Source organism: Microcaecilia unicolor, chromosome 1 (genome assembly GCF_901765095.1).
Source record: "Microcaecilia unicolor chromosome 1, aMicUni1.1, whole genome shotgun sequence".
NCBI lineage: Eukaryota > Metazoa > Chordata > Amphibia > Gymnophiona > Siphonopidae > Microcaecilia > Microcaecilia unicolor.
In genome coordinates this window covers 575,306,564-575,326,525 of record NC_044031.1, presented here as the reverse complement: position 1 = coordinate 575,326,525, position 19,962 = coordinate 575,306,564, and the positions used below count along the sequence as shown (strand labels likewise).

The following is a 19,962-nucleotide window of genomic DNA, read 5'->3' as shown; positions in this document are numbered from 1 at the left end:
AGCAGAAGGTCCAACATATTGTCCTTGATGACACCTAAATCCTTAATCCTTTTTCTCATTCGTAACTCCTAATGTGGAACCTAGCATCATGTAGCTATAATTTTGGGTGGTTATTCCCAATGCGCATCACTTTGCACTTGTCCACATTAAATTTCATTTGCTAGGGATCACGTGATGCACGGCTAGAAGGTGGCTGTCGTCGTGCAGAGCTCCCTCCTTGCCTGAGCTATTATAGCGGTAAAACACGTCGGCGAAATCGGTGATTCACCCGGAATACAGGGGAGATACCAAGCTAACATTGGCGCTGACGGAACGTGAACAAAACAGGCGGATGGCAGCGAAATCGGGGAAGAAGGAGGGGACGAGAAGCCGGATCCTCGAATCCAAGATGGCGGACGCAAGGAGCGGGAGTCCTCCGACGGTGAGCTCCGCGTGGGCTGCAGAGGTAGCAGCAGAGGTATCCTTGATGCTGGAGGCTTCCGTAGATTTAAAGTTGCAACGGATTACAGAACAACTGCAGGGGATAGATGATAAGTTGGGCGGCATTCAGACGGAGTTTGCTCAGTACAAGCAGCGGCTATCCGATGTAGAAGACTTTGTGCAGCGGCAGGAACACTCAGATAAAACCCTGAAACAAAAAGTGGAACGCCTAGAGGCTAAACTGGAAGATCTCGAAAATAGAGCGCGGAGGAGCAATATCAGGATGATAGGTCTTCCGGAAACTATCAAAGAAGCTGACCTGAGATCTGTCCTGGAATCCTGGCTTCCTACCGCACTTCATTTGACATTGGCAACGGGTCCGCTGCGAGTAGAACGCGCCCACAGGCTGGGCCCCCTGAGAAAAGAGGATCAGAGGCCCAGAGTGGTGATCTTTAAAGTGCTTAATTTTGCACACAAACAGGAGATATTTCGTGCGCTCAGGAAAGTGGAGCAGCTGAAATATGAGAACTCTGTGGTGCGTTGTTTTCAAGATTATTCCACGGCGGTGTCTCAGCAGCGGAGGGCATATCGAGATGTGTGCCAACTGTTGTTCACGAAAAAGATTCAATTCGCCCTACTTTATCCTGCCCGGCTGAAGGTTTGGTATAGAGTGTCCCAACAGTTCTTCAACACGGTGGAGGAGGCGTCGAAGTTTGCGCAGCAGGCTGTGAGGGCTGAGGGACCAGCATGAGCGACCCGGTCTGGTAGACAAAAACTTTTGAAATTTAACGGGACTGCATGATTTTGCTGCCTGATGTTTGTCTGGAGCTTGGCGTTCCTAAGAACGTACTTGAAGAGACCTTGTTGCACTATGCGATATAATGTGATGCTATTTGTATTGTTTTTCAGGGCCTTCAAGATGGGGACTTGATAAATGAATGTTTTGTTCTTTTAAACAGTTGGGGATTCTATAGGTAGTCAGAGGATAATTCTGTGGTGAAGGAGAAACCGAGGGATTAAGACCTGAGTACATGAGCCATATATGGGTTGGATGATAATGGGGACATGGGAAGTGTGACTGACAATGGGGTATACATAGGTAAGGGGGGAGCTCGCGTGATTGGGCTTCTTTTTAGGAGCCATGAAGGGTTATACAGGGGATAGACGAGGGGTTGGGGGGGGGGGGGGGGGAGGGGTTGTGGAGATATCTGGAAGGAACAGGGAGGAATAGTACCTGGAATGGATGGTTAAGGGGGGAGGGCCTAAGGGCTGGGGGGCCTTCTCTCTTGCTTTTTGGTGAAACTAACATTGTTATTCAAATGCATGATTACTGGACTTATGAGTTCACTTAAAATAGTTTCGTGGAATGTGGGGGGGGGGGTTTCCTCCCCTATTAAACGAACTAAAGTTTTGCAGGAGTTACAGAGACAGAGGGCCGATGTGGCCTTGCTCCAGGAGACACATCTCTCCTCTGGAGAACATGCTAAATTTAAAAGAGGGTGGGTGGGGTCTTTAGTGGAAGCCCCGGCGGTGGGTCGGAAGGCAGGGGTGCTGATTCTCTTTCGGAAAAGCATCCCGCTTCGGATCAGCTCCGTCTGGGCCGACCCGGAGGGTAGGTGGGTTTTAACTAAGGTGGAGATTGATGGCCGCCCTTTGGTCTTTTGCAATGTCTATGCCTCTAATGTGTTTAATGGTAAATTTTTTCAGGATCTGATTAAGAGGCTGTCTCCGCATGCAGAAGGGGAGTTGATTGTGGGTGGAGACTTCAACTTGGTATGTGACCCTCTCATGGATCGTTCCACCCCAGGTTGCCAGAGTCCGGGGGGAGTCGTAAAGCGCTGTCCTCCCTATGTAAAGCCCTGGCACTAGTAGATATATGGCGGATGTTACATTCGTCTGAGAGGGACTACACCCATCTTTCACGGGCACATGGTTCTCAGTCCCGCCTGGATTATTTGTTTGTCTCACATTCCTTATTCTCTCAGGTACAAAAGGCGGAGATTGGTCCATATGCAGTCTCTGACCATGCTTTGATATGGCTGACGTTGACGGGTCGGTTGAAGGGCCGGGGTAATTGGATGTGGAGATACCCCTTGGAGCTGGTAAGAGACCCGAGATTTCATAAACACCTGTTAGATAGATGGGAGGACTATGTTTATCACAATGGAGCTCAAGCAGATCAGCCGGCCCTGTTTTGGGTAACAGCAAAGGTTGTGTTACGAGGAGATATTATTTCCTACACAGCACATAGGAGGAGAATGAAGGATAAGGAAATTGTTCGTCTAGGAGGCTTGGTCCAGAGGCTGCGGAGAACATACGGGCATTCGCCTACAGTTACACGTAGAGTGGCGCTGTTGGAGGCGCAAAAAGAATTGAACGAGCTATTGCATCAACGGGCGACCAAGGCTCAGCTCTATTATAAATACCGTTTGTTTCAATATGGTAATAGGGCAGGAAGCATGTTGGCTAGGATGGTTCGTAGGAAGGAGGGGGTCAATCGGGTTTCACAGTTAAAGGCCAGGGATGGGAGGATGATGAAAGAGGCTGGGGATATTGCGGACACTTTTGGTAAGTTTTATGAGGCGTTATATGCCTCGGATCAGGATGTAGTGTTAGATAGTACTCTGTATTTGGACAACTTGGTTTTACCTAGCCTCTCTGATCGGCAGAGGGAGTGTTTGAATGCACCATTTTCTGAGGGGGAACTGATGTTGGCCTTACAACAGAGTGCTTCTCACAAAGCTCCTGGACCTGATGGTTATAGAGTAGAATTCTATAAGCAGTTTTTTGATCAGGTTCAGGGGCCTTTATTGACTTTGTTCAACTCAATGGTGTCCACGCGGGCGCTCCCTGGTACATTTCAGGAGGCTCAAATTGTTGTGATACCTAAAGAGGGGAAGAGCGTGGTGGACCCTGAATCTTACAGACCCATTTCTCTAATCAATGTGGACGCGAAATTATATGCTAAAATCTTAGCCAATCGATTAGCCTTAGTCTTGCCACCCCTGGTTGAGGAGTCCCAGGTGGGTTTTGTGAGGGGGAGGACGGCAGTGAAAAATGTTCGATCTCTATTGACCTCTCTGGAAGTTGTAGCCCGGAAACGCCTACCGTCGCTTTTAGTTAGTTTTGACGCGGAAAAGGCGTTTGACCGGGTCAGTTGGTCGTATTTGTTTGCTGTTTTACGCTCTTACGGTTTTGAGGGTTTTTTTCTAGAGGCTATCAAGGTTTTATACTCGGAGCCGAAGGCCTATGTGTGGGTAAATGGAGAACGTTCGAGATCCTTCCGGATTTATAGAGGGACGAGGCAGGGGTGTCCCTTGTCTCCTCTTTTGTTCATTCTCTCCTTGGATCCTCTTCTCCGTGAAATGATACAGCACCCGGAGATTAAGGGTGTACAGATAGGAGATTCCGAGTTCTTGCTCTCTGCTTTCGCAGACGACTTGCTTGTACATCTTACAGAACCGCGCTCTTCCCTACCGGCTTTCTTGGAACTATTTACGGAGTTTGGGGATTTTGCGGGGTTCCGTCTCAATTACAGTAAATCATTGGCATTGTCCTCGATGGAGGACCTAAGGCAGGCGTGGGGCGAGGAATTCCCTCTTCGATGGGCGCCGGGATCTTTTAAATATCTCGGCCTACATATCTCGATGAAAGTCTCAGAATTGTATAACCTGAATGTTTCTAGATTGTTGAGAGCCACAACGGAGAGACTGCGTGCTTGGCAGTCTTTGCCACTATCTCTTAGTGGGTGGATTCAGTTATTCAGAATGGTGGAGTTCCCTAGGTGGTTATACCTATTACATATGCTGCCCCTTTATTTGAAAACAAGGGATTTGAATCTGTTGACAAAGGAGATTAGGCGTTTCTGTTGGGGAGGTAAGAAGGCAAAATTACCGTTACACATGCTGCAGGGGACATGGAGAAAAGGAGGCCTGGGGCTCCCGGATTTGAGGAGGTATAATTGGGCTTGTCTCCTGCGTTATCTTGGCGATTGGTTTTTGGCGCGAGATGATTACACTTGGAGGAGGTTGGAAAGCCAATACTATGCGCCGTGTCATTTCCACTTTCTTTTGCAGGCTCCCAGCAAGTTACTTCCTCCTGATTTGCGTTCCAGTATACTAGTACTCCCTCTGCGGACGCTTTGGAGAGATATGATGCGGATGTTTGGCCTGAGTCGATGCACCTCAGATCTTCTGCCTATTCAAGGCAACTTGCTGTTTCGGCCGGGTTTGGAGAATGCGGTTTTTCGGATCTGGGCACGACATGGGATAACTCGGTTGGAGCATGTGTTGAACCGGCAAGGTTACATGTTGAACCTGGGAGCACTGGGGCTAGGGTATGATATGGGAGGTGCTTTTGCCCATGCCCAGTTAAAACACTATGTGGATTCATTAGATACAGAGGCCCTGGGCTCTGGGCACTGTCGTCTTTTGAGGCAGTTTTTCCATTCGGTACAGAGTGAACGTCTTTCTATTTCTGGGTTGCACAAAGTGTTAGGGAAGTTTTTGAAGCCCAAGGATCGGGAGTATATTCGACAGAGGTGGGCAGGAGATTTGGAGAGACCACATACTGTATTACTTTAGAGTTCGATGTTTTGACGGCCAGGATACGGAGTTTGGCGGGGAGTGCAGGGCTTAGAGAGTGCCAATATCGCATTCTTCATAGGGCCTATTTAACGAAGGCTCAGATATTCAAGATGGGGGGGGGGGTTTCTACGCCCTTATGCGGGAAATGTGGGAGGGCTCCGGGATCTCTTTTTCATTGTTTGTGGAGCTGCTATAAAGTGAGACATTTTTGGGACTCCATTGCTCAATATCTGGCGGATCTTTTGGACTCGAGAATCATGTGCTCTCCGATGGGAATTTTGTTAGACAAATATGAAGCTTTTCTTTTACAGTGGGGCTCGGCCCGTCAATTGGTTCGGAAGGCCTTTTGATTGGTAAGAGGCTAATAATGAGCCAGTGGGTGGCGGAGACCCCTCCGGACTTCTGGCATTGGCGCAACAAGCTACATGAGTTTATGTTGTTTGAGAGGAGAGGTGTGGGCAGTTCCCCTGGGCGGCGGAGGCGGTTCTTGGATGTTTGGGGACCATATATTCGTAGCCTGTCTCCTAAGGGGCGGAGTTTAGTGGTGAACTCGCTTTAAATATATATTGAAGTCAGACCATCCTTTGTGGTAAGAAGTTGGAAGTATGGATACCTCTCAACAAGGGGAGGGGGGTAGGTGGGGGGGAGGGAAGGATTTCACTGTTTGGTTTACTGTTCTAATTTTTGGTAACATTCTGTTCCTTACTAAAGTTTGAGAGTGGTGGAAGTTTGATATGGGTTTGGGGAACATATGAGTTCAAAGTAGACTGTTTTAGAATGCTGGTAGGGGGGGAGGGGGGTGTTATACTAAAACATCGATGATAATTGTTATCTGTATAATATCATTAATAAGAACTGTTGAAACATGAATATAAAGCATAGTTGGGGGGGGGGGGGTAAAAATGTTAAAAAGTTTGATGACTGTAAGCAGTGGTGTATATTTGCTGTGTTACTACCGTGAGTGTTGCAATATTGTACTGAAATCGTTGTGCTGAGGTGGATTTGTAATTTTTGATTCATCAATAAAAACCGTTAAAACATAAATTTATTTCATTTGCTATTTGGATGTCCAGTCTTCAGCTTCCCCAAGGTGGTCCTGCAATTTTTCATAGTCTGCATGTGATTTAACAGCTTTGAATACTTTTATGTTATCTGCAGATTTGATCACCTCACTCATTGTTCCCATTTCCAGATCATTTGTAAATATGTTAAACAAAAACAAAACACTGGTCCCAATACAAATCCTTGAGACACTTCATATTTACCTTCCTCTATTTAGAGAACTGCCCATTTAACCTTGCACTCTGATTTTTATCTTTTATTCTGATCCCAATCTGTAACACAACACCGCCTCCTATTCCATGACTTGTTTTAATTTTTCGGGAGTCTTTCTTGGGGGACTTTGACAAAAGCTTTCTGAAAATCTAAAAAAACTACATCAACTGGTTAACCTTTATCCACATGTATGCATGCATTAAAAAAATGTAGCAAATTGGTGAATCAAAATATTTTGTGGAATCTGTGATGACTCTCCCCCATCAAACATAGTAACATAGTAGATGACGGCAGAAAAAGACCTGCATGGTCCATCCAGTCTGCCCAACAAGATAAACTCATATGTGCCATTTTTTCTGTATACCTTGATTTGTACCTGTCTTTTTCAGGGCACAGACCGTATAAGTCTGCCCAGCACTAGCCCCGCCCCACAACCACCTGCCCCACATCCCACCACCGGCTCTGGCACAGACCGTATAAGTCTGCCCAGCACTATCCCCGCCTCTCAACCACCAGCCCTGCCTCCCACCACCGGCTCTGGCACAGACCGTATAAGTCTGCCCAGCACTATCCCCACCTCCCAACCACCAGCCCTGCCTCCCACCACCGGCTAAGCTTCTGGGGATCCCTTCCTTCTGAGCAGGATTCCTTTATGTTTATCCCATGTATGTCTATCATCTATTCCCAACCCAGTCCTCGGATCACACAGAGTCCGATTGGGATTTCAGGATATCCACAACGAATATGCATGAGATAGATTTGCATTTGATTGAGGCACTGCATGTAAATCTAACTCATCAATATTCACTGTGGATAGCTTGAAAACCTGATGGGACTAGGTGTTCCCTGATGACTGGGAACATAAAACAACTTGAAAGTTGTGGTACCCTTTATTGGATTTGCATACAAATTTAGCCAAAGGTGTCAAGCTCATGAGTTTGAGACCACACTGGTGGCAGAATTAGATTGATGGTCTCCAAAGCTCATGTACAGCATCTTAAGGTAATGAAGTTGGTTTAATAGTTGATAACTGCAATATGCCAAAGATTTGGTGTTTTCCAGATTGCTGTTAGAACTTTTTTTTTCTACTTAGGTTCTGTGTAGTTTTATTTTTATAGCACAATGTAGCATATTCCCCATTCCCTTTGCTAGTGTTGGCTGTATAAAAAATTAAGAAAACCAAAAGAGAAGCAGACCTTTTAGATGGAGTACAGTAAGAGTAGATCAAACATGAGCAATAGGCAATTACAGCAGTAAAAATAATCAACTAACAATACAAAATATGGCATAGTATACTACTTGCAATGTCAACACAATACGTAATAGAACATTTTAATTCATAGTGAAGGGTAAAGCAAAGATGTAACCTGTTTACTAAGGTGCGCTAGCATTTTTAACGTATGCACAAAATCAGCTAATCGGTCTCCCCTGGTATGAGTGGGGTTCCTTTGACATTCCGGGCTGGTATTGCTGTAATAATTTGTGGGGTTATTATACAATTATAGGTTTTGGTTGTAACGGGAGAGGGAGGGCTTTGGGAGTTGGTTAGGGGGCAGAAAGAAATGTTATCAGTTCGTCAAGGCAAGACTCACCGTTTCTATTTTTAGAGAGCATGGTTGTCACCTGGCTGAATATGGACCTTATAGTCTGATTACTTTGATTTATAAAAAAAAAAAAAAACAGTGGGAAGGTAAAGCTGTTACCACTTTACAATATTGAGGAGGGAAGGGGATGGGGATAAAAACATTTTGTTAAAAGTTGGATGATGGAGGGCAGTATTGATTGTCATTGCCCACAATTATTACATGAAAGCTGTATAAGCATATCCTTTGGATGTATGTGCTCTGAATTATCATCAGGTAATTAACCATTTAACCATCTCTCTGACCTCACGTGCAACTTTCTTCAAATCAATCACCTTACTTTCTAATTCTTCCTACTTTCTTACTCATCTATATGTTACAACTTTGCCTTACCCTTCACTACCAATTATAATGTTCTAGTACATATTGTGTTGTCATTGCAAGTAGTATACCATGCCATACTTTGTATTGTTTAAATATTTTTACTGCTCTAATTGCCTATTGCTCATGTTTGATCTATTCTTACTGTACACTGCCTTGAGTGAATTCCTTCAAAAAGGCGGTAAATAAATCCTAATAAATAATAAATCAATAAAATTGTTGAAACATAAATGGATTCTTTCAGCAGCCATAGATACGCTTTACTGTACTTGTATGACTAGAAGTTGCATTGTTAACTTGATGTTTGTAAGTGCTATCCACGTTCCTGAAAATACTTTTTTTTTTTTTCAGGGATATGATAGAACACTGTCTGGAATGTTATGGAAAGAAATGCACAGATGAACGTGAGTTACACTGAGTGTTTAAAGCCTTTCTGTCATCTCCATGGGCACCCCTTTAGCTGAAAATACTTGGTCCTGTTGGTGTTTTGTTGATGTTTTGTTGGGTTGACTTGAAGAGGCCTTTCATATGAGCCCTAACAGGGCACAGAATACTTTTGCTAGTTCACATATCTCGGGGTGCCAAGACTTTCGGAAAGAAAACTTTTGCTACACCCTAGTGGTTCCATCTGTGATCTGTAGATAAGTTCTACAGAAGGAACTCCATCCCAGTCCATGACAGGTTTCTAGAACTCAAATACTGGGGGGAAGTAAACACTCGCCAACATGTTCCCATCAGCTAGTGAGAACATATAGCTGTGATATCTCCCAAACTGCTTTACCCTAGGGTGGCATCCAGGATTGCCAGAGCATTAGATGGCCAATTACCCCTGACCTAGCTAAGAACTAGTTTACTCTTTATTGGGGCCACTGTTCCCTTATGAGCAGTCTCAGATACAGGACTCCTTCATCCTACGAGGTTCACATCTGAGGAGATAATTAGGAAGGAGTCTCGTATTCCATTTTTCTTCAGTAGACATCTATGGAGAGCCACTACAACTCTGCACACAGAGACCACATGAGAGCAAAATATGGGAGATATATTTGTTTCTGTGCCCAAGATATTACATCCAGAGTGGTTACTATGGAGCCTAGAATTCACAGAAAAAACTATGATTAGAATGGAAGTAGGAGAGATTTAGGGAAGTAGGCAGGAGTCTTTGAGCCTGTTCCTCCAAGCGCAGAAAACATTTCTCCTTTTATTTATTTATTTATTTTTTAGAACTCCCACATGTCAAACTAGGAAAGGGTCAAACACTCCTCCTGAAACTTCATCAGTCACTCCAGCAAATTCTACACCTGAAAAATTCAGAATCTATCCCAACTCTCCTGTTTGGACTTGACTTGCATAGCCAGACTCCTCCTTTATGCACGGAGGCTGCAACTATGATCCTGCTAGATATAAAGGAGATCCAGGAAGGTAACTTGGAACCATTTGGTGGTAATCTCTGAAAAGAACATACAGGAATACTCCCATCAGACCAAGGACCATGAGATGTATTTTAAAGGCATTTGCCTGTGCCAGTTTTTAATCTCAGGATGGCTGCCAGGACCTCGCAAGACTGCCACTGGAAGTTTTGGAAGCCATTTGCTGAGGTGGATGTGTGCAGGAACAGGGGCAGAAGCAAGTGGAAATGATCCTGCACCTACTACCCACCAATGAAAGGTAGAGCCCAGAAGGGAGCTGCTGCCGGGTCCAAGTTCAAGGGAGGCAGTTTCATTTCCGGCTTTGGTTTCTGTGGAAACATGGAGGGGCATAATCGAAAGGGACGCCCAAGTTTTCCTGGGGATGTCCTCGCAGGACGGCCCCGTGAAGAGGTGGGGAAACCCGTATTATCGAAACAAGATGGGTGTCCATCTTTCGTATCGATAATACGGTTAGGACACCCAAATCCTGAAATTTAGGTCAACCTTAGAGATGGTTGTCCTTAGACTTGGTCGTTTGTGATTTTCGGTGATAATGGAAACCAAGGACACCCATCTCAGAAACGACCAAATCCAAGCCATTTGGTCGTGGGAGGAGCCAGCATTCGTAGTGCACTGGTCCCCCTGACATGCCAGGACATCAACCAGGCACCCTAGGGGGCACTGCAGTGGACTTCAGAAATTGCTCCCAAGTGCATAGCTCCCTTATTTATTTTTATTTTATTTATTAGGATTTTCCCAAGTCCATAAACCACTACTAAATGGACTTGGGAAAAATCTACAATTCCAGGAATAACATGTATAGAATTTTTGTACGTTTGGGAGGCTCGCCAGGTGCCCTTGGCCTGGATTGGCTGCTGTCGTGGACAGGATGCGGGGCTCGATGGACCCTTGGTCTTTTCCCAGTGTGGCATTACTTATGTACTTATGAATTGGCAGCCTGTGCAATGCATTGAGAGAAATACTGGTTTTTTTGGTTGCTGTTAAGGCTTGGCGGTACTTTGCCATGTGCTTCCTGCAGTTTAGCCTGTCTTCATTATTATTATTATTAGCATTTGTATAGCGCTACCAGACGCACGCAGCGCTGAACACCTGATACAAAGAGACAGTCCCTGCTCAAAAGAGCTTACAATCTAAATAATACAGACAAACAAGACAGTTACGGGTGAGGGAAGTAATGGGTGAGAAGGGAGGAAGGGACAAGTGAGATTTGCGCCATCTCCTTTCCAGTTTTCGTCCTTCGCGTTTAAGGATCTGAAGTTCTGCAGAAAACCAAGGTGAGCGTTTTTGAGTGGGGCATAAGACCTTTTTTAGTGGTGCTGTTTTCTCTAAGGTCTTGGCTAGGTGTGTATTCCAGATGTCAACTTGTTTTGCCACTGTTGTCTTTTCATCTATGCGTGGATAGTCCAAGGCCTCTAGGAAATTCTCAGCGGTCAGCTTTTTTTTGTCCTTGATTTCCTTCCAAACTCTGGGAGGTGCCATTTGTTTCAGGTGGTCACTTAGGGAGAATTTAATTAGAAAATGGTCTGACCATGATAGGGGTGTTATTTCAATACTATTATCCCAGAATTCTGGGATATCCACCCCTTTGTAGAATACCAGGTCTAGTATGTGGCCCTTTTCATGGGTTGGAGAATTGATCACCTGTGTAAATCCTAGTGCTGTCATCGTGTCCAGAAAGGCAGCTATGGTGGTGTATGGGGTTTTGATGTGTAGATTGAAGTCTCCCATGATCATCAGCCTAGGGTAATTCAGGGTCGCTTGAGTAATCAGGTCTAGGAGTTCTTGCACAGATAATGTGTTGTTAGGAGGTGCTCTGTAAATCATGAGCAGTGAGATTTGCTTCTCCTCTTCAAGTTGAATTACCAGAGATTCTGATCCATGTACCTTGTGTGCTGAGCCCCCCCAAAACCCACTACCCACAACTGTATACCAGTACCATAGCCCTTAGGGGTGAAGGGGGCACCTAGATGTGGGTACAGTGGGTTTGTGGTGGGTTTTGAAGGGCTCACATTTACCACCACAAGTGTAACAGGTAGGAGGGGGTGGGCCTGGGTCTGCCTGCCTGAAGTGCACTGCACCCACTAAAACTGCTCCAGGGACCTGCATACTGCTGCGAGGGACCTGAGTATGACATTTGAGTTCTTTTTTGAGGGTGGGAGGAGGTTAGTGACCATTGGGGGAGTAAGGGGAGGTCATCCCCGATTCCCTCCGGTGGTCATCTGGTCAGTTCGGGCACCTTTTTGAGGTTTGGTCGTAAGAAAAAAAGGACCAAGTAAAGTCGGCCAAGTGCTCGTCAGGGAGGTCCTTTTTTTTCCACTATGGGTCGAGGACGCCCGTGTGTTAGGCATGCCCAAGTCCCGCCTTCGCTACGCCTACGACACGCCCCCGGGAACTGTGGTCGTCCCCGCGATGGAAAGCAGTTGTGGACGCCCAAAATCGGTTTTCGATTTGCTGATTTGGGTGACCCTGGGAGAAGGATCCTGGTTTTGGCTATGACTTTTCTTTCTGAAGAAGGACATATAACTTCTTGTTGGCCACCTTAAGGCTGTAAAATGGCATCTCCTCCTCCCAGGAAGACATTTCTAATAGCCTGGGGTAGCAGGAAGCAAGATATCAAGAAAGGCAAATTCATCTTTCAGAATAATCTAAAAACAGATAAGATATTGTCAGAGAAGAAACATCTTTATTCAGCTTTGTTAAGGAATTTAACTCCTCTTCCTCAAGAAATCCTTGAGAGAATCTTTCAAATCATAACAATCCTGCCAAGGACCATCTAGGTTGCCGGAGGGTGGGGGGCATTCTAAGAAGAGAGAGGGTAAGGTTCAGGCCAAAAAATTAACCCCCCCCCCCCAATCTCCCCAACAGGCATCTACAACTTATAGAAGGCCTAGTGCAAATTCGGCACCCTTTCCTCTCCCCCTACTACCAGCAATGCAACATCGACTGCCTAGGGGTGCTGGTGCAGGTAGCTCACTCCTGTAGGCTGTTTCATATCTACTATAATAAAACTCACCCTCAAAGTTCTGAAGACAACGTTCTGAAGTCACTCAGTCACTCACTGAAGGGTTCATGAATTCATGGTGGTGAAGCCACAACACTGACCATGTCTCTCTGCCCCGCCCTCACATGACGGACCAATCAGAAAAAACACCCTCAACATTCTGAAACACAAAGGACCATCACAACACTGTTCCCAGGCAACACTAGGCAACGTAAGACGGACCAATCAGAGGAAACTACGTGACAATAAGGGAGGAGCATTCCCCAGCAGAATGGCTCATTATCTGTGCAGCATGGAGATCACAGAACCACCGCTGGAACGAGAGAAGAATATTCCTGCTGTGGGTATGTGCAAAAATAGACCGGGGAGAAATTTTAAAATGCCTAATGCCAGTAATGAAGAGTGCCAGAGGGCCTATAGCACAGACTATATTTGGGATCGCTTGACATGGAGTCAGAGGAGCCGGAAAACAACGTGCCCGTCACCATCTGGGACGTGGGCGGACAGGACAAGCTGCGGCCCAGCTGGAAGGATTACCCGCGACCCAGCCAGCAGCAAACAGCGACCAAGGAAGGGGGAGGAGTACTCCTTCCCTGCCTAGGAATCGCTGGAGACTGGTTGCCAAACTAACAAAACAACCGCACACCGACGCACCACCTCCATCATTCGAAAGGCATCCACTTTTTCTTCAACAGAAATGCAAACTAATAATACAAAACAAACAAAGAATACATGGCTTCTCAGGCGGCTGCAGGTAACTCCCCACCCCCTTCCTCTTCCCCTTTTGCCGAAGCGGCCAAGGACGTGCCCAACCATCCCCAGCCTCAGGCAAGCTGTTTCCCACCTCGGGGATTCCCCGAGCACCCGGAAAAAGACGGCGCTGATTCCTTCAGCGCATAAATGTTCCAGCATTCCCCTGCAGCCGGCCTGAAATGGACCAAACATACCGTATCACCCCCCCCCCCCCCCCCCGATGGCCCGAGACCGTGCTCGTCTCCCTTCCGCCAACTTAAAACAACCATCCCCGTCCTCAGGCAAGCCGTCACCCACCTCCAGGATGCCCAGAACCCCAGTCCAATGGAAAAAGATGGCACTGCTTCCAACAGCACATTTCTCTTCCAGCATTCCCCTACAGCAGCCCTGAAACGGCCAAAAAATACAGACAGACAAAGAACGTGCTCCTCTACCTTCCGCCCATCTAAAACAACACTGCTGCCTCAGCACAACACAAAAAAAAAACAACACTCAACAAAGGCTGACCCCCCTACCACCACATTTACATTTCACCAACAGAAAGACCCCCCTCCACAAACCTCCTTGACAGACAAAACCACACACATACAATACAACAGAAACACACCCTCAAAGCCACACACCAATCCAACCCACTTTGCCAGCACAGCACATCCCCCAACCCCCAAGCAAAAAACAAAACAAAACAAAAAAAAAGACACACATCAACAACCTGCACACACACCGCACCCTCACACACACACACACACAAAATAACTCTGACACATACACACACACACAAAAAAAAACACATGCTAGCACCCGTTTCATTGGTTTCGGAAACGGGCCTTTTTTACTAGTTACTATATAAAAACACGCAATTGGCTTCAAAATGAAATAATGGCTCCCGTGACCAGCAGAGGACAAGGTGGAAGGGACCTGGTAAAAGCAAGATCTGATCCTTTTGATCCAGTTATGCTTTTCACACCTGCTTAGAGGGCTGCTACAGGCAGAAACCCTGGGTCCACACTCCTGCTCTATCAGAGGTAACCAAAAAACTGAACTTGTGAGCCTGATCAGTTAGGCGAACAGCCTTGGGGAATCCTACTGCATTAATCTACATTTGCACCATTTGCTATAGAGAAACACTGAAGATGAAGGCAGCACCACCACCATCCCATAAGGAGGGAAGTGAGCTGTGAACTTTTTTCTGTCTCTGTCTTCTGCCAGGGGGATAAAATCCACTTGTCTGAACTGGTCTGGCACGAATGATGACATTTTGGAGCCATTTCTGCACTGAAGAATTTCTCAGAAATTGTTTTACAATGTCACATGGTCAATTCTTAAGTGGAGAAGCCATGGTCAATTCTTAAGTGGAGAAGCCAGATAGTGGGGCTGATATTTAGACAACTAACTCATGTGGTCCATGGTGATGCTGGATATTCAATGCCGGGCTATTTCTGGCGATCAATATTGAATATCCGGTTTATTTTTGGCCGGTTTGAATTTAACCAGCCAAGCTGATATTCAGCGCTGGCCAGTCAAGTTCAAACTGGCCAAAGATATTCAGGTATGCACACAGCCAAATATGGCTGCTAAACTCACACTGAAAATCAGCAGGTAGCTGGCTAAGTACCATTTAACCAGCCAGATGCCATTCCTGACCAGTTAAATGGTTTTGAATAATGGCTGGTAGGAGTTTTATTTTGGTTGTCAGAACTGCTAGAAGACTTTCAGCACTGAATCCACCTCTAAAACCTGACTGTGGTTCACGTAGGATTCCATGCAATTCCAAGTAGTTTGATAGCTGTTTAGCAAGACAGAGGTCTTTCCTTGAACTCATTCCAATACTAAGCATTTATTATTATTATTAACATTTGTATAGCGCTACCAGACGCACGCAGCGCTGAACACCTGACAGAGAGACAGTCCCTGCTCGATAGAGCTTACAATCTAAAAATACAGACAGACAAGACAAGGGCGAGGAAAGTACTGGGTGAGAAGGAACAAGGATAGGGGAATTGAGTAGTGGTTAGGAGCCAAAAGCAGTGGTGAAAGGTGGGTTTTCTGCATAGATTTGAAAACAGAGATGGAGCTAGGCATACAGGCTCAGGAAGTCCATTCCAGGCATAAGGTGCCGCGAGGGAAAAGGAACAAAGTCTGGAATTAGCAGTGGAGGAGAAGGGAGACGACGAGAGATTTGTCCAGCGAGCGGAGATTACGGGGAGGAATGTAGGGAGAGGAGAGGTAATGGGGGGCTGCAGAATGGATGCATTTAAACGGGATGGTCAGTCCAGAGGGCGCCAACTTCAGGTAGAGTCTTGAGAGCTGTGCACAATTGTGGAGACCGCACCTTTAAAAAGATATAAACAGGATGGAATTGGTCCAGAAGTGGTCAGCGGTCTTCTATAAAGAGTATGGGGATAGACTTAAGATCTCAGTTTGTATACTTTTGGAAGAAAAGCGGGAGAGGGGAGATATTGTAACAGGGGGTTAAATTTAAATTTTGAAATCACAATTAGGTAGGGAATTAGAGGTTTAGTGTGTAGTGAAGTTTTAATCCCATAGAAGATAATGGAAAAAATGTATAAATAAATAAAAATCCAATTACTCTTTAACCAAATTATCCCAAAACTTCACTACACACTAAACCTCTAATTCCCTACCTAATTGTGATTTCAAAATTTAAATTTAACTCCCTGTTACAATATGATAGAGACATTTAAATACCTATGCAGCATAAATGCACAGGAGGCAAGTCTTTCAATTGAAAAGAAGCTCTGGAATGAGGGGGCATAGGATGAAGGTGAAAGAGGATAGATTTAGATGAGTTAAGAGGAAAAAAATCCGCTTGTCGGCAGCTTACATCGCTTAGTCCTTGAATGTGGAGGTGAACTTTCTCAGCAGGCACTCCTTGGACCCAGGAGAATGGGAACTATCTAGCTAGGGTTTTCAGCTGATAGTGCACCAATGGGGTTCTCCGCTTCTGGACTTGATGGCAATGAAAAGGAATGACAAATTGCCCAAGTTCTTCAGTTGTCAGAAATGGATCAATGCTGAAGCTCTTGCTGGTGACACATCTACTGTTATGTCTTCCTTCCATGGCCCTTGGTGGGCCACATGTTGAAATGGATTACATTGCACCAGAGTCAAATAATTCTCATAGCATTGGATTGATCTCGGAGGCTGTAGTATGCAGACCTGATTCAACTGCTGGATGTGGATCCTCTCTCTCTCCCACAGGTACACAATCTAGTAAAGCAAGGTTTGGTGCACATGGAGGATCCTTTCCCCTTTGGTCTTACGGCTTGGGCATTGAAAGGGTTCGGTTGAGATGAAAAGGTTAGTCTGATTTGGTCATTGCTATTCTGCTTCAGGCTTGGAAACGCTCTACATCCATGGCATATGTGCGGGTGTGGAAGTCATTTCAAGGGCTGGTGTTCTGAGCACAGACTTTCTCCCTTCTCTGCCCAGATTGTGTACATCCTAGAGTTTGGCCTTCAGAAAGGACTGTTGTTGGGTTCTCTAAAAGTTCAAGTTGTGGCTTTAGCCTGTTTCAGAGGCCAACTACAGAAGACACCTCTTGTGGTTCACCCAGATTAATTCTTGCAGAGAGCGATCTGCTTGCGGCTTCCTTTTCGTACTCTGTGTCCATAGTGGGACCTTAATTTAGTCTTTCAGGCTCTTTGAAACCTCCTTTGGAAGACTTCCTTGGAAGGTCTTACACTAAAGACAGTGTTCTTGGTGGCTGTTGCGTCGGCACTTAGGGTTTTGGAGGTTCAGGCTCTCGTCAGGATCCCTTTCTCTTCTTTTTGGAGTTGGGAATCTCCCTGTGCACAGTTCCTTTCTTTTGAAAGTGGTATCAGCATTTCATTTCAACCAATTTGTGGAGCTTCCATCCTTTAGCAGAGAGGATGAAGAGGCTGAGTATTCTTCCTTGAAGGTTCTCGATGTGTGTAGAGTCCTCATTAGATATTTGGAAGTCACGAATGAGTTTTGCAAATCGGATAGACTGTGCTTTTTGGCTTCCAAGCTCACAATTGCTAGATGGCTGGAGACTATTGTGTCAACTTATTTCTTGTGGGGAAGCAAGCTCCTCAGGTCTTGGCTCATTCTATGAGGCGTACAGCAACATCCTGGGCAGAAATTACCTTACTGTTTCTGGCGGATATTTGCAAAGTGGCGATGTGGTTGTTGCTGTATACCTTTGCCAAGTACTATAAGATGGACTTTGCGGCATGCTTGGAAGCCAGTTTTGGGGCTTTGGTCCTCAGGGCAGCAGCGAGAGGATCCCACCCCCCTCTAGGTATTGTTTTTTAAACATCCCACAGGTTCTGGAATAGTGGGAAGCTAGGTAATGAAAGGATAAATTAGGGTTTACCTGATAATTTTCTTTCCATTAGTCATTAGTTTATCCTTACTGCTTGACTATGTAAATACTGAGAAGGTGAACAGTTTTTCTCCGAGGACAAGCAAGGCTGCTTGTTCTCACTGATGGGTGACGTCCACGGCAGCCCCTCCAATCGGAAACTTCACTAGCAAAGGCCTTTGCTAGTCCTTGCGCACCCATGCGCACCGCGCATGCGCGGCCGTCTTCCCGCCCGAACCGGCTCGTGTTCGTCAGTCTTCTTTTGTCTGCGCTCGGTACGGTCGTGTTTGCGCCGTTCGCGCCCCTTAAGTTGACCCTCGTGCGTCTTTTGACTTTTTCGCTTTCAAAAAAAAAAAAAAAAAAAGGGATTTCGGAGAAGGGCCTTTCGGTCTTTTTCCCTTCCCCGTATTTCTAGTTTTTGGCCCCGATAAGTTTTCTTTCGTTTTCGAGGTAGGCCCCTTTGAGGCCTCGGGTCGAGTTTTTTTCTCCCCCTCTTTTTGGTGCCTTACCGCAATTACGAGTTTTGATTTCGCCGGCGTGATTTTTCCGCCCATGTCATCGAAGTCTCCCAGCGGCTTCAAGAAGTGCACCCAGTGCGCCCGGGTAATCTCGCTCACTGATAGGCACGCGTCGTGTCTTCAGTGTCTGGGGGCTGGGCACCACCCGCAGGCCTGTAGTCTTTGCGCCCTTTTTACAGAAAAGGACTCAGGTAGCGAGATTTGGCCCAGTGGATCGTTTTGTTCTCGGGCTCTTCGTCGGCATCGGCACCGGGAGTATCGAGTGCATCGATGTCGACAGCGTCAAGACCTCCGCCCTCGGCCGCGACTGTATCGATTGCATCGAGGCATCGACCCTCTGCATCGTCGGGGCCGAGACATCGGAAGGCGGCGTCGGTGGTACCGGGACCTCCACTAGTGCTGATGTCGTCGGACGGTGGTGCTTCGTCTGGAGTGCAGGTGAGGGCTGTCCATTCCCCTGCTGGTGGCGGTGAGCCTTCGGGTGGGTCTCCCCCTACCCTGAGGGCTCCTGCGGTACAGCCCCCCCGAGGCCGACCTTCTTCGGGCTCGGCCTCGAGGAAGCGACAGCTGGATTCTACGTCCTCCTCGTCGGTACCGGGAAGCTCCGGTGACATGCTTCGTTTGAAAATCAAAGAAGCATCGACACCGGTCTCCTTTCCGCGTCGGTACCGAGAGCTCTAGGTCGCTGAGGGAGTCGGCACCCAGTAGGCATCGGCACCGGGAGGACCGCTCACCCTCTGTTCAGGAGGTGTCGATGCGCTCCACCTTGGACAGCCCAGAACAGCCTCCACGCCCGGAACAGACTCTGACTTCGACTCCTGCAACGGCTTCCATGTCTTTCTTCACAGCCGCCCTGCACGAGAGTCTCCGGGCCGTTCTCCCAGAGATCCTGGGAGAGCTGTTGCGCCCTTCCCCTCCGGTACCGGGGGTGCTTGCGCCACCGGTACCGTCGAGTGAGGCGCCGGCTGGCCCCTTGCCCGGGGTGAGGTCTCCGACATCGGTGCCGCTTGCGGTACCCGACTGCGGTCGCCTCCCAGGAAGGCTCCCCGACGACGTCGGCAGAGGGAGCTTCGCCAGTGCGGGTGAGGGAGTCTACCTCTCAACGCTCCCACCGTGGCCGTGGTTCCACGGAGTCCAGCCGGGCACGGCTTCAGACACAGGTTCGTGAACTTGTGTCTGATACCGATGGTGAGGCCTCGTGGGAGGAGGAGGAGGACATCAGATATTTCTCTGACGAGGAGTCTGATGGCCTTCCTTCTGATCCCACTCCCTCCCCTGAAAGGCAGCTTTCTCCTCCCGAGAGTTTGTCTTTTGCGGCCTTTGTCCGGGAGATGTCTATGGCCATCCCCTTCCCGGTGGTTGTGGAGGACGAGCCCAGGGCTGAAATGTTTGAGCTCCTGGACTATCCTTCTCCACCTAAGGAAGCGTCCACAGTACCCATGCATCATGTCCTAAAAAAGACATTGCTGGCGAACTGGACCAAGCCTTTAAGTAATCCCCACATTCCCAAGAAGATCGAGTCCCAGTACTGGATCCATGGGGACCCAGAGCTGATGCACACTCAGTTGCCTCACGACTCTGGAGTTGTGGATTTGGCCCTAAAGAAGGCTAAGAGTTCTAGAGAGCATGCTTCGGCGCCCCCGGGCAAAGACTCTAGAACCTTAGACTCC

The 19,962-nt window shown here is 47.0% G+C and overlaps 1 protein-coding gene across 1 annotated transcript in view; it reads left to right on the top strand.

The window, feature by feature from the left end:
• Positions 1-19,962, top strand: part of DSCC1 (DNA replication and sister chromatid cohesion 1) — an 87,636-nt gene that overhangs the window by 43,777 nt on the left and 23,897 nt on the right. Inside the window, exon 6 of the mRNA XM_030218522.1 lies at positions 8,597-8,649. Coding sequence (XP_030074382.1) covers positions 8,597-8,649 — 53 coding nt within the window. The remainder of the gene's footprint in view (positions 1-8,596; positions 8,650-19,962) is intronic.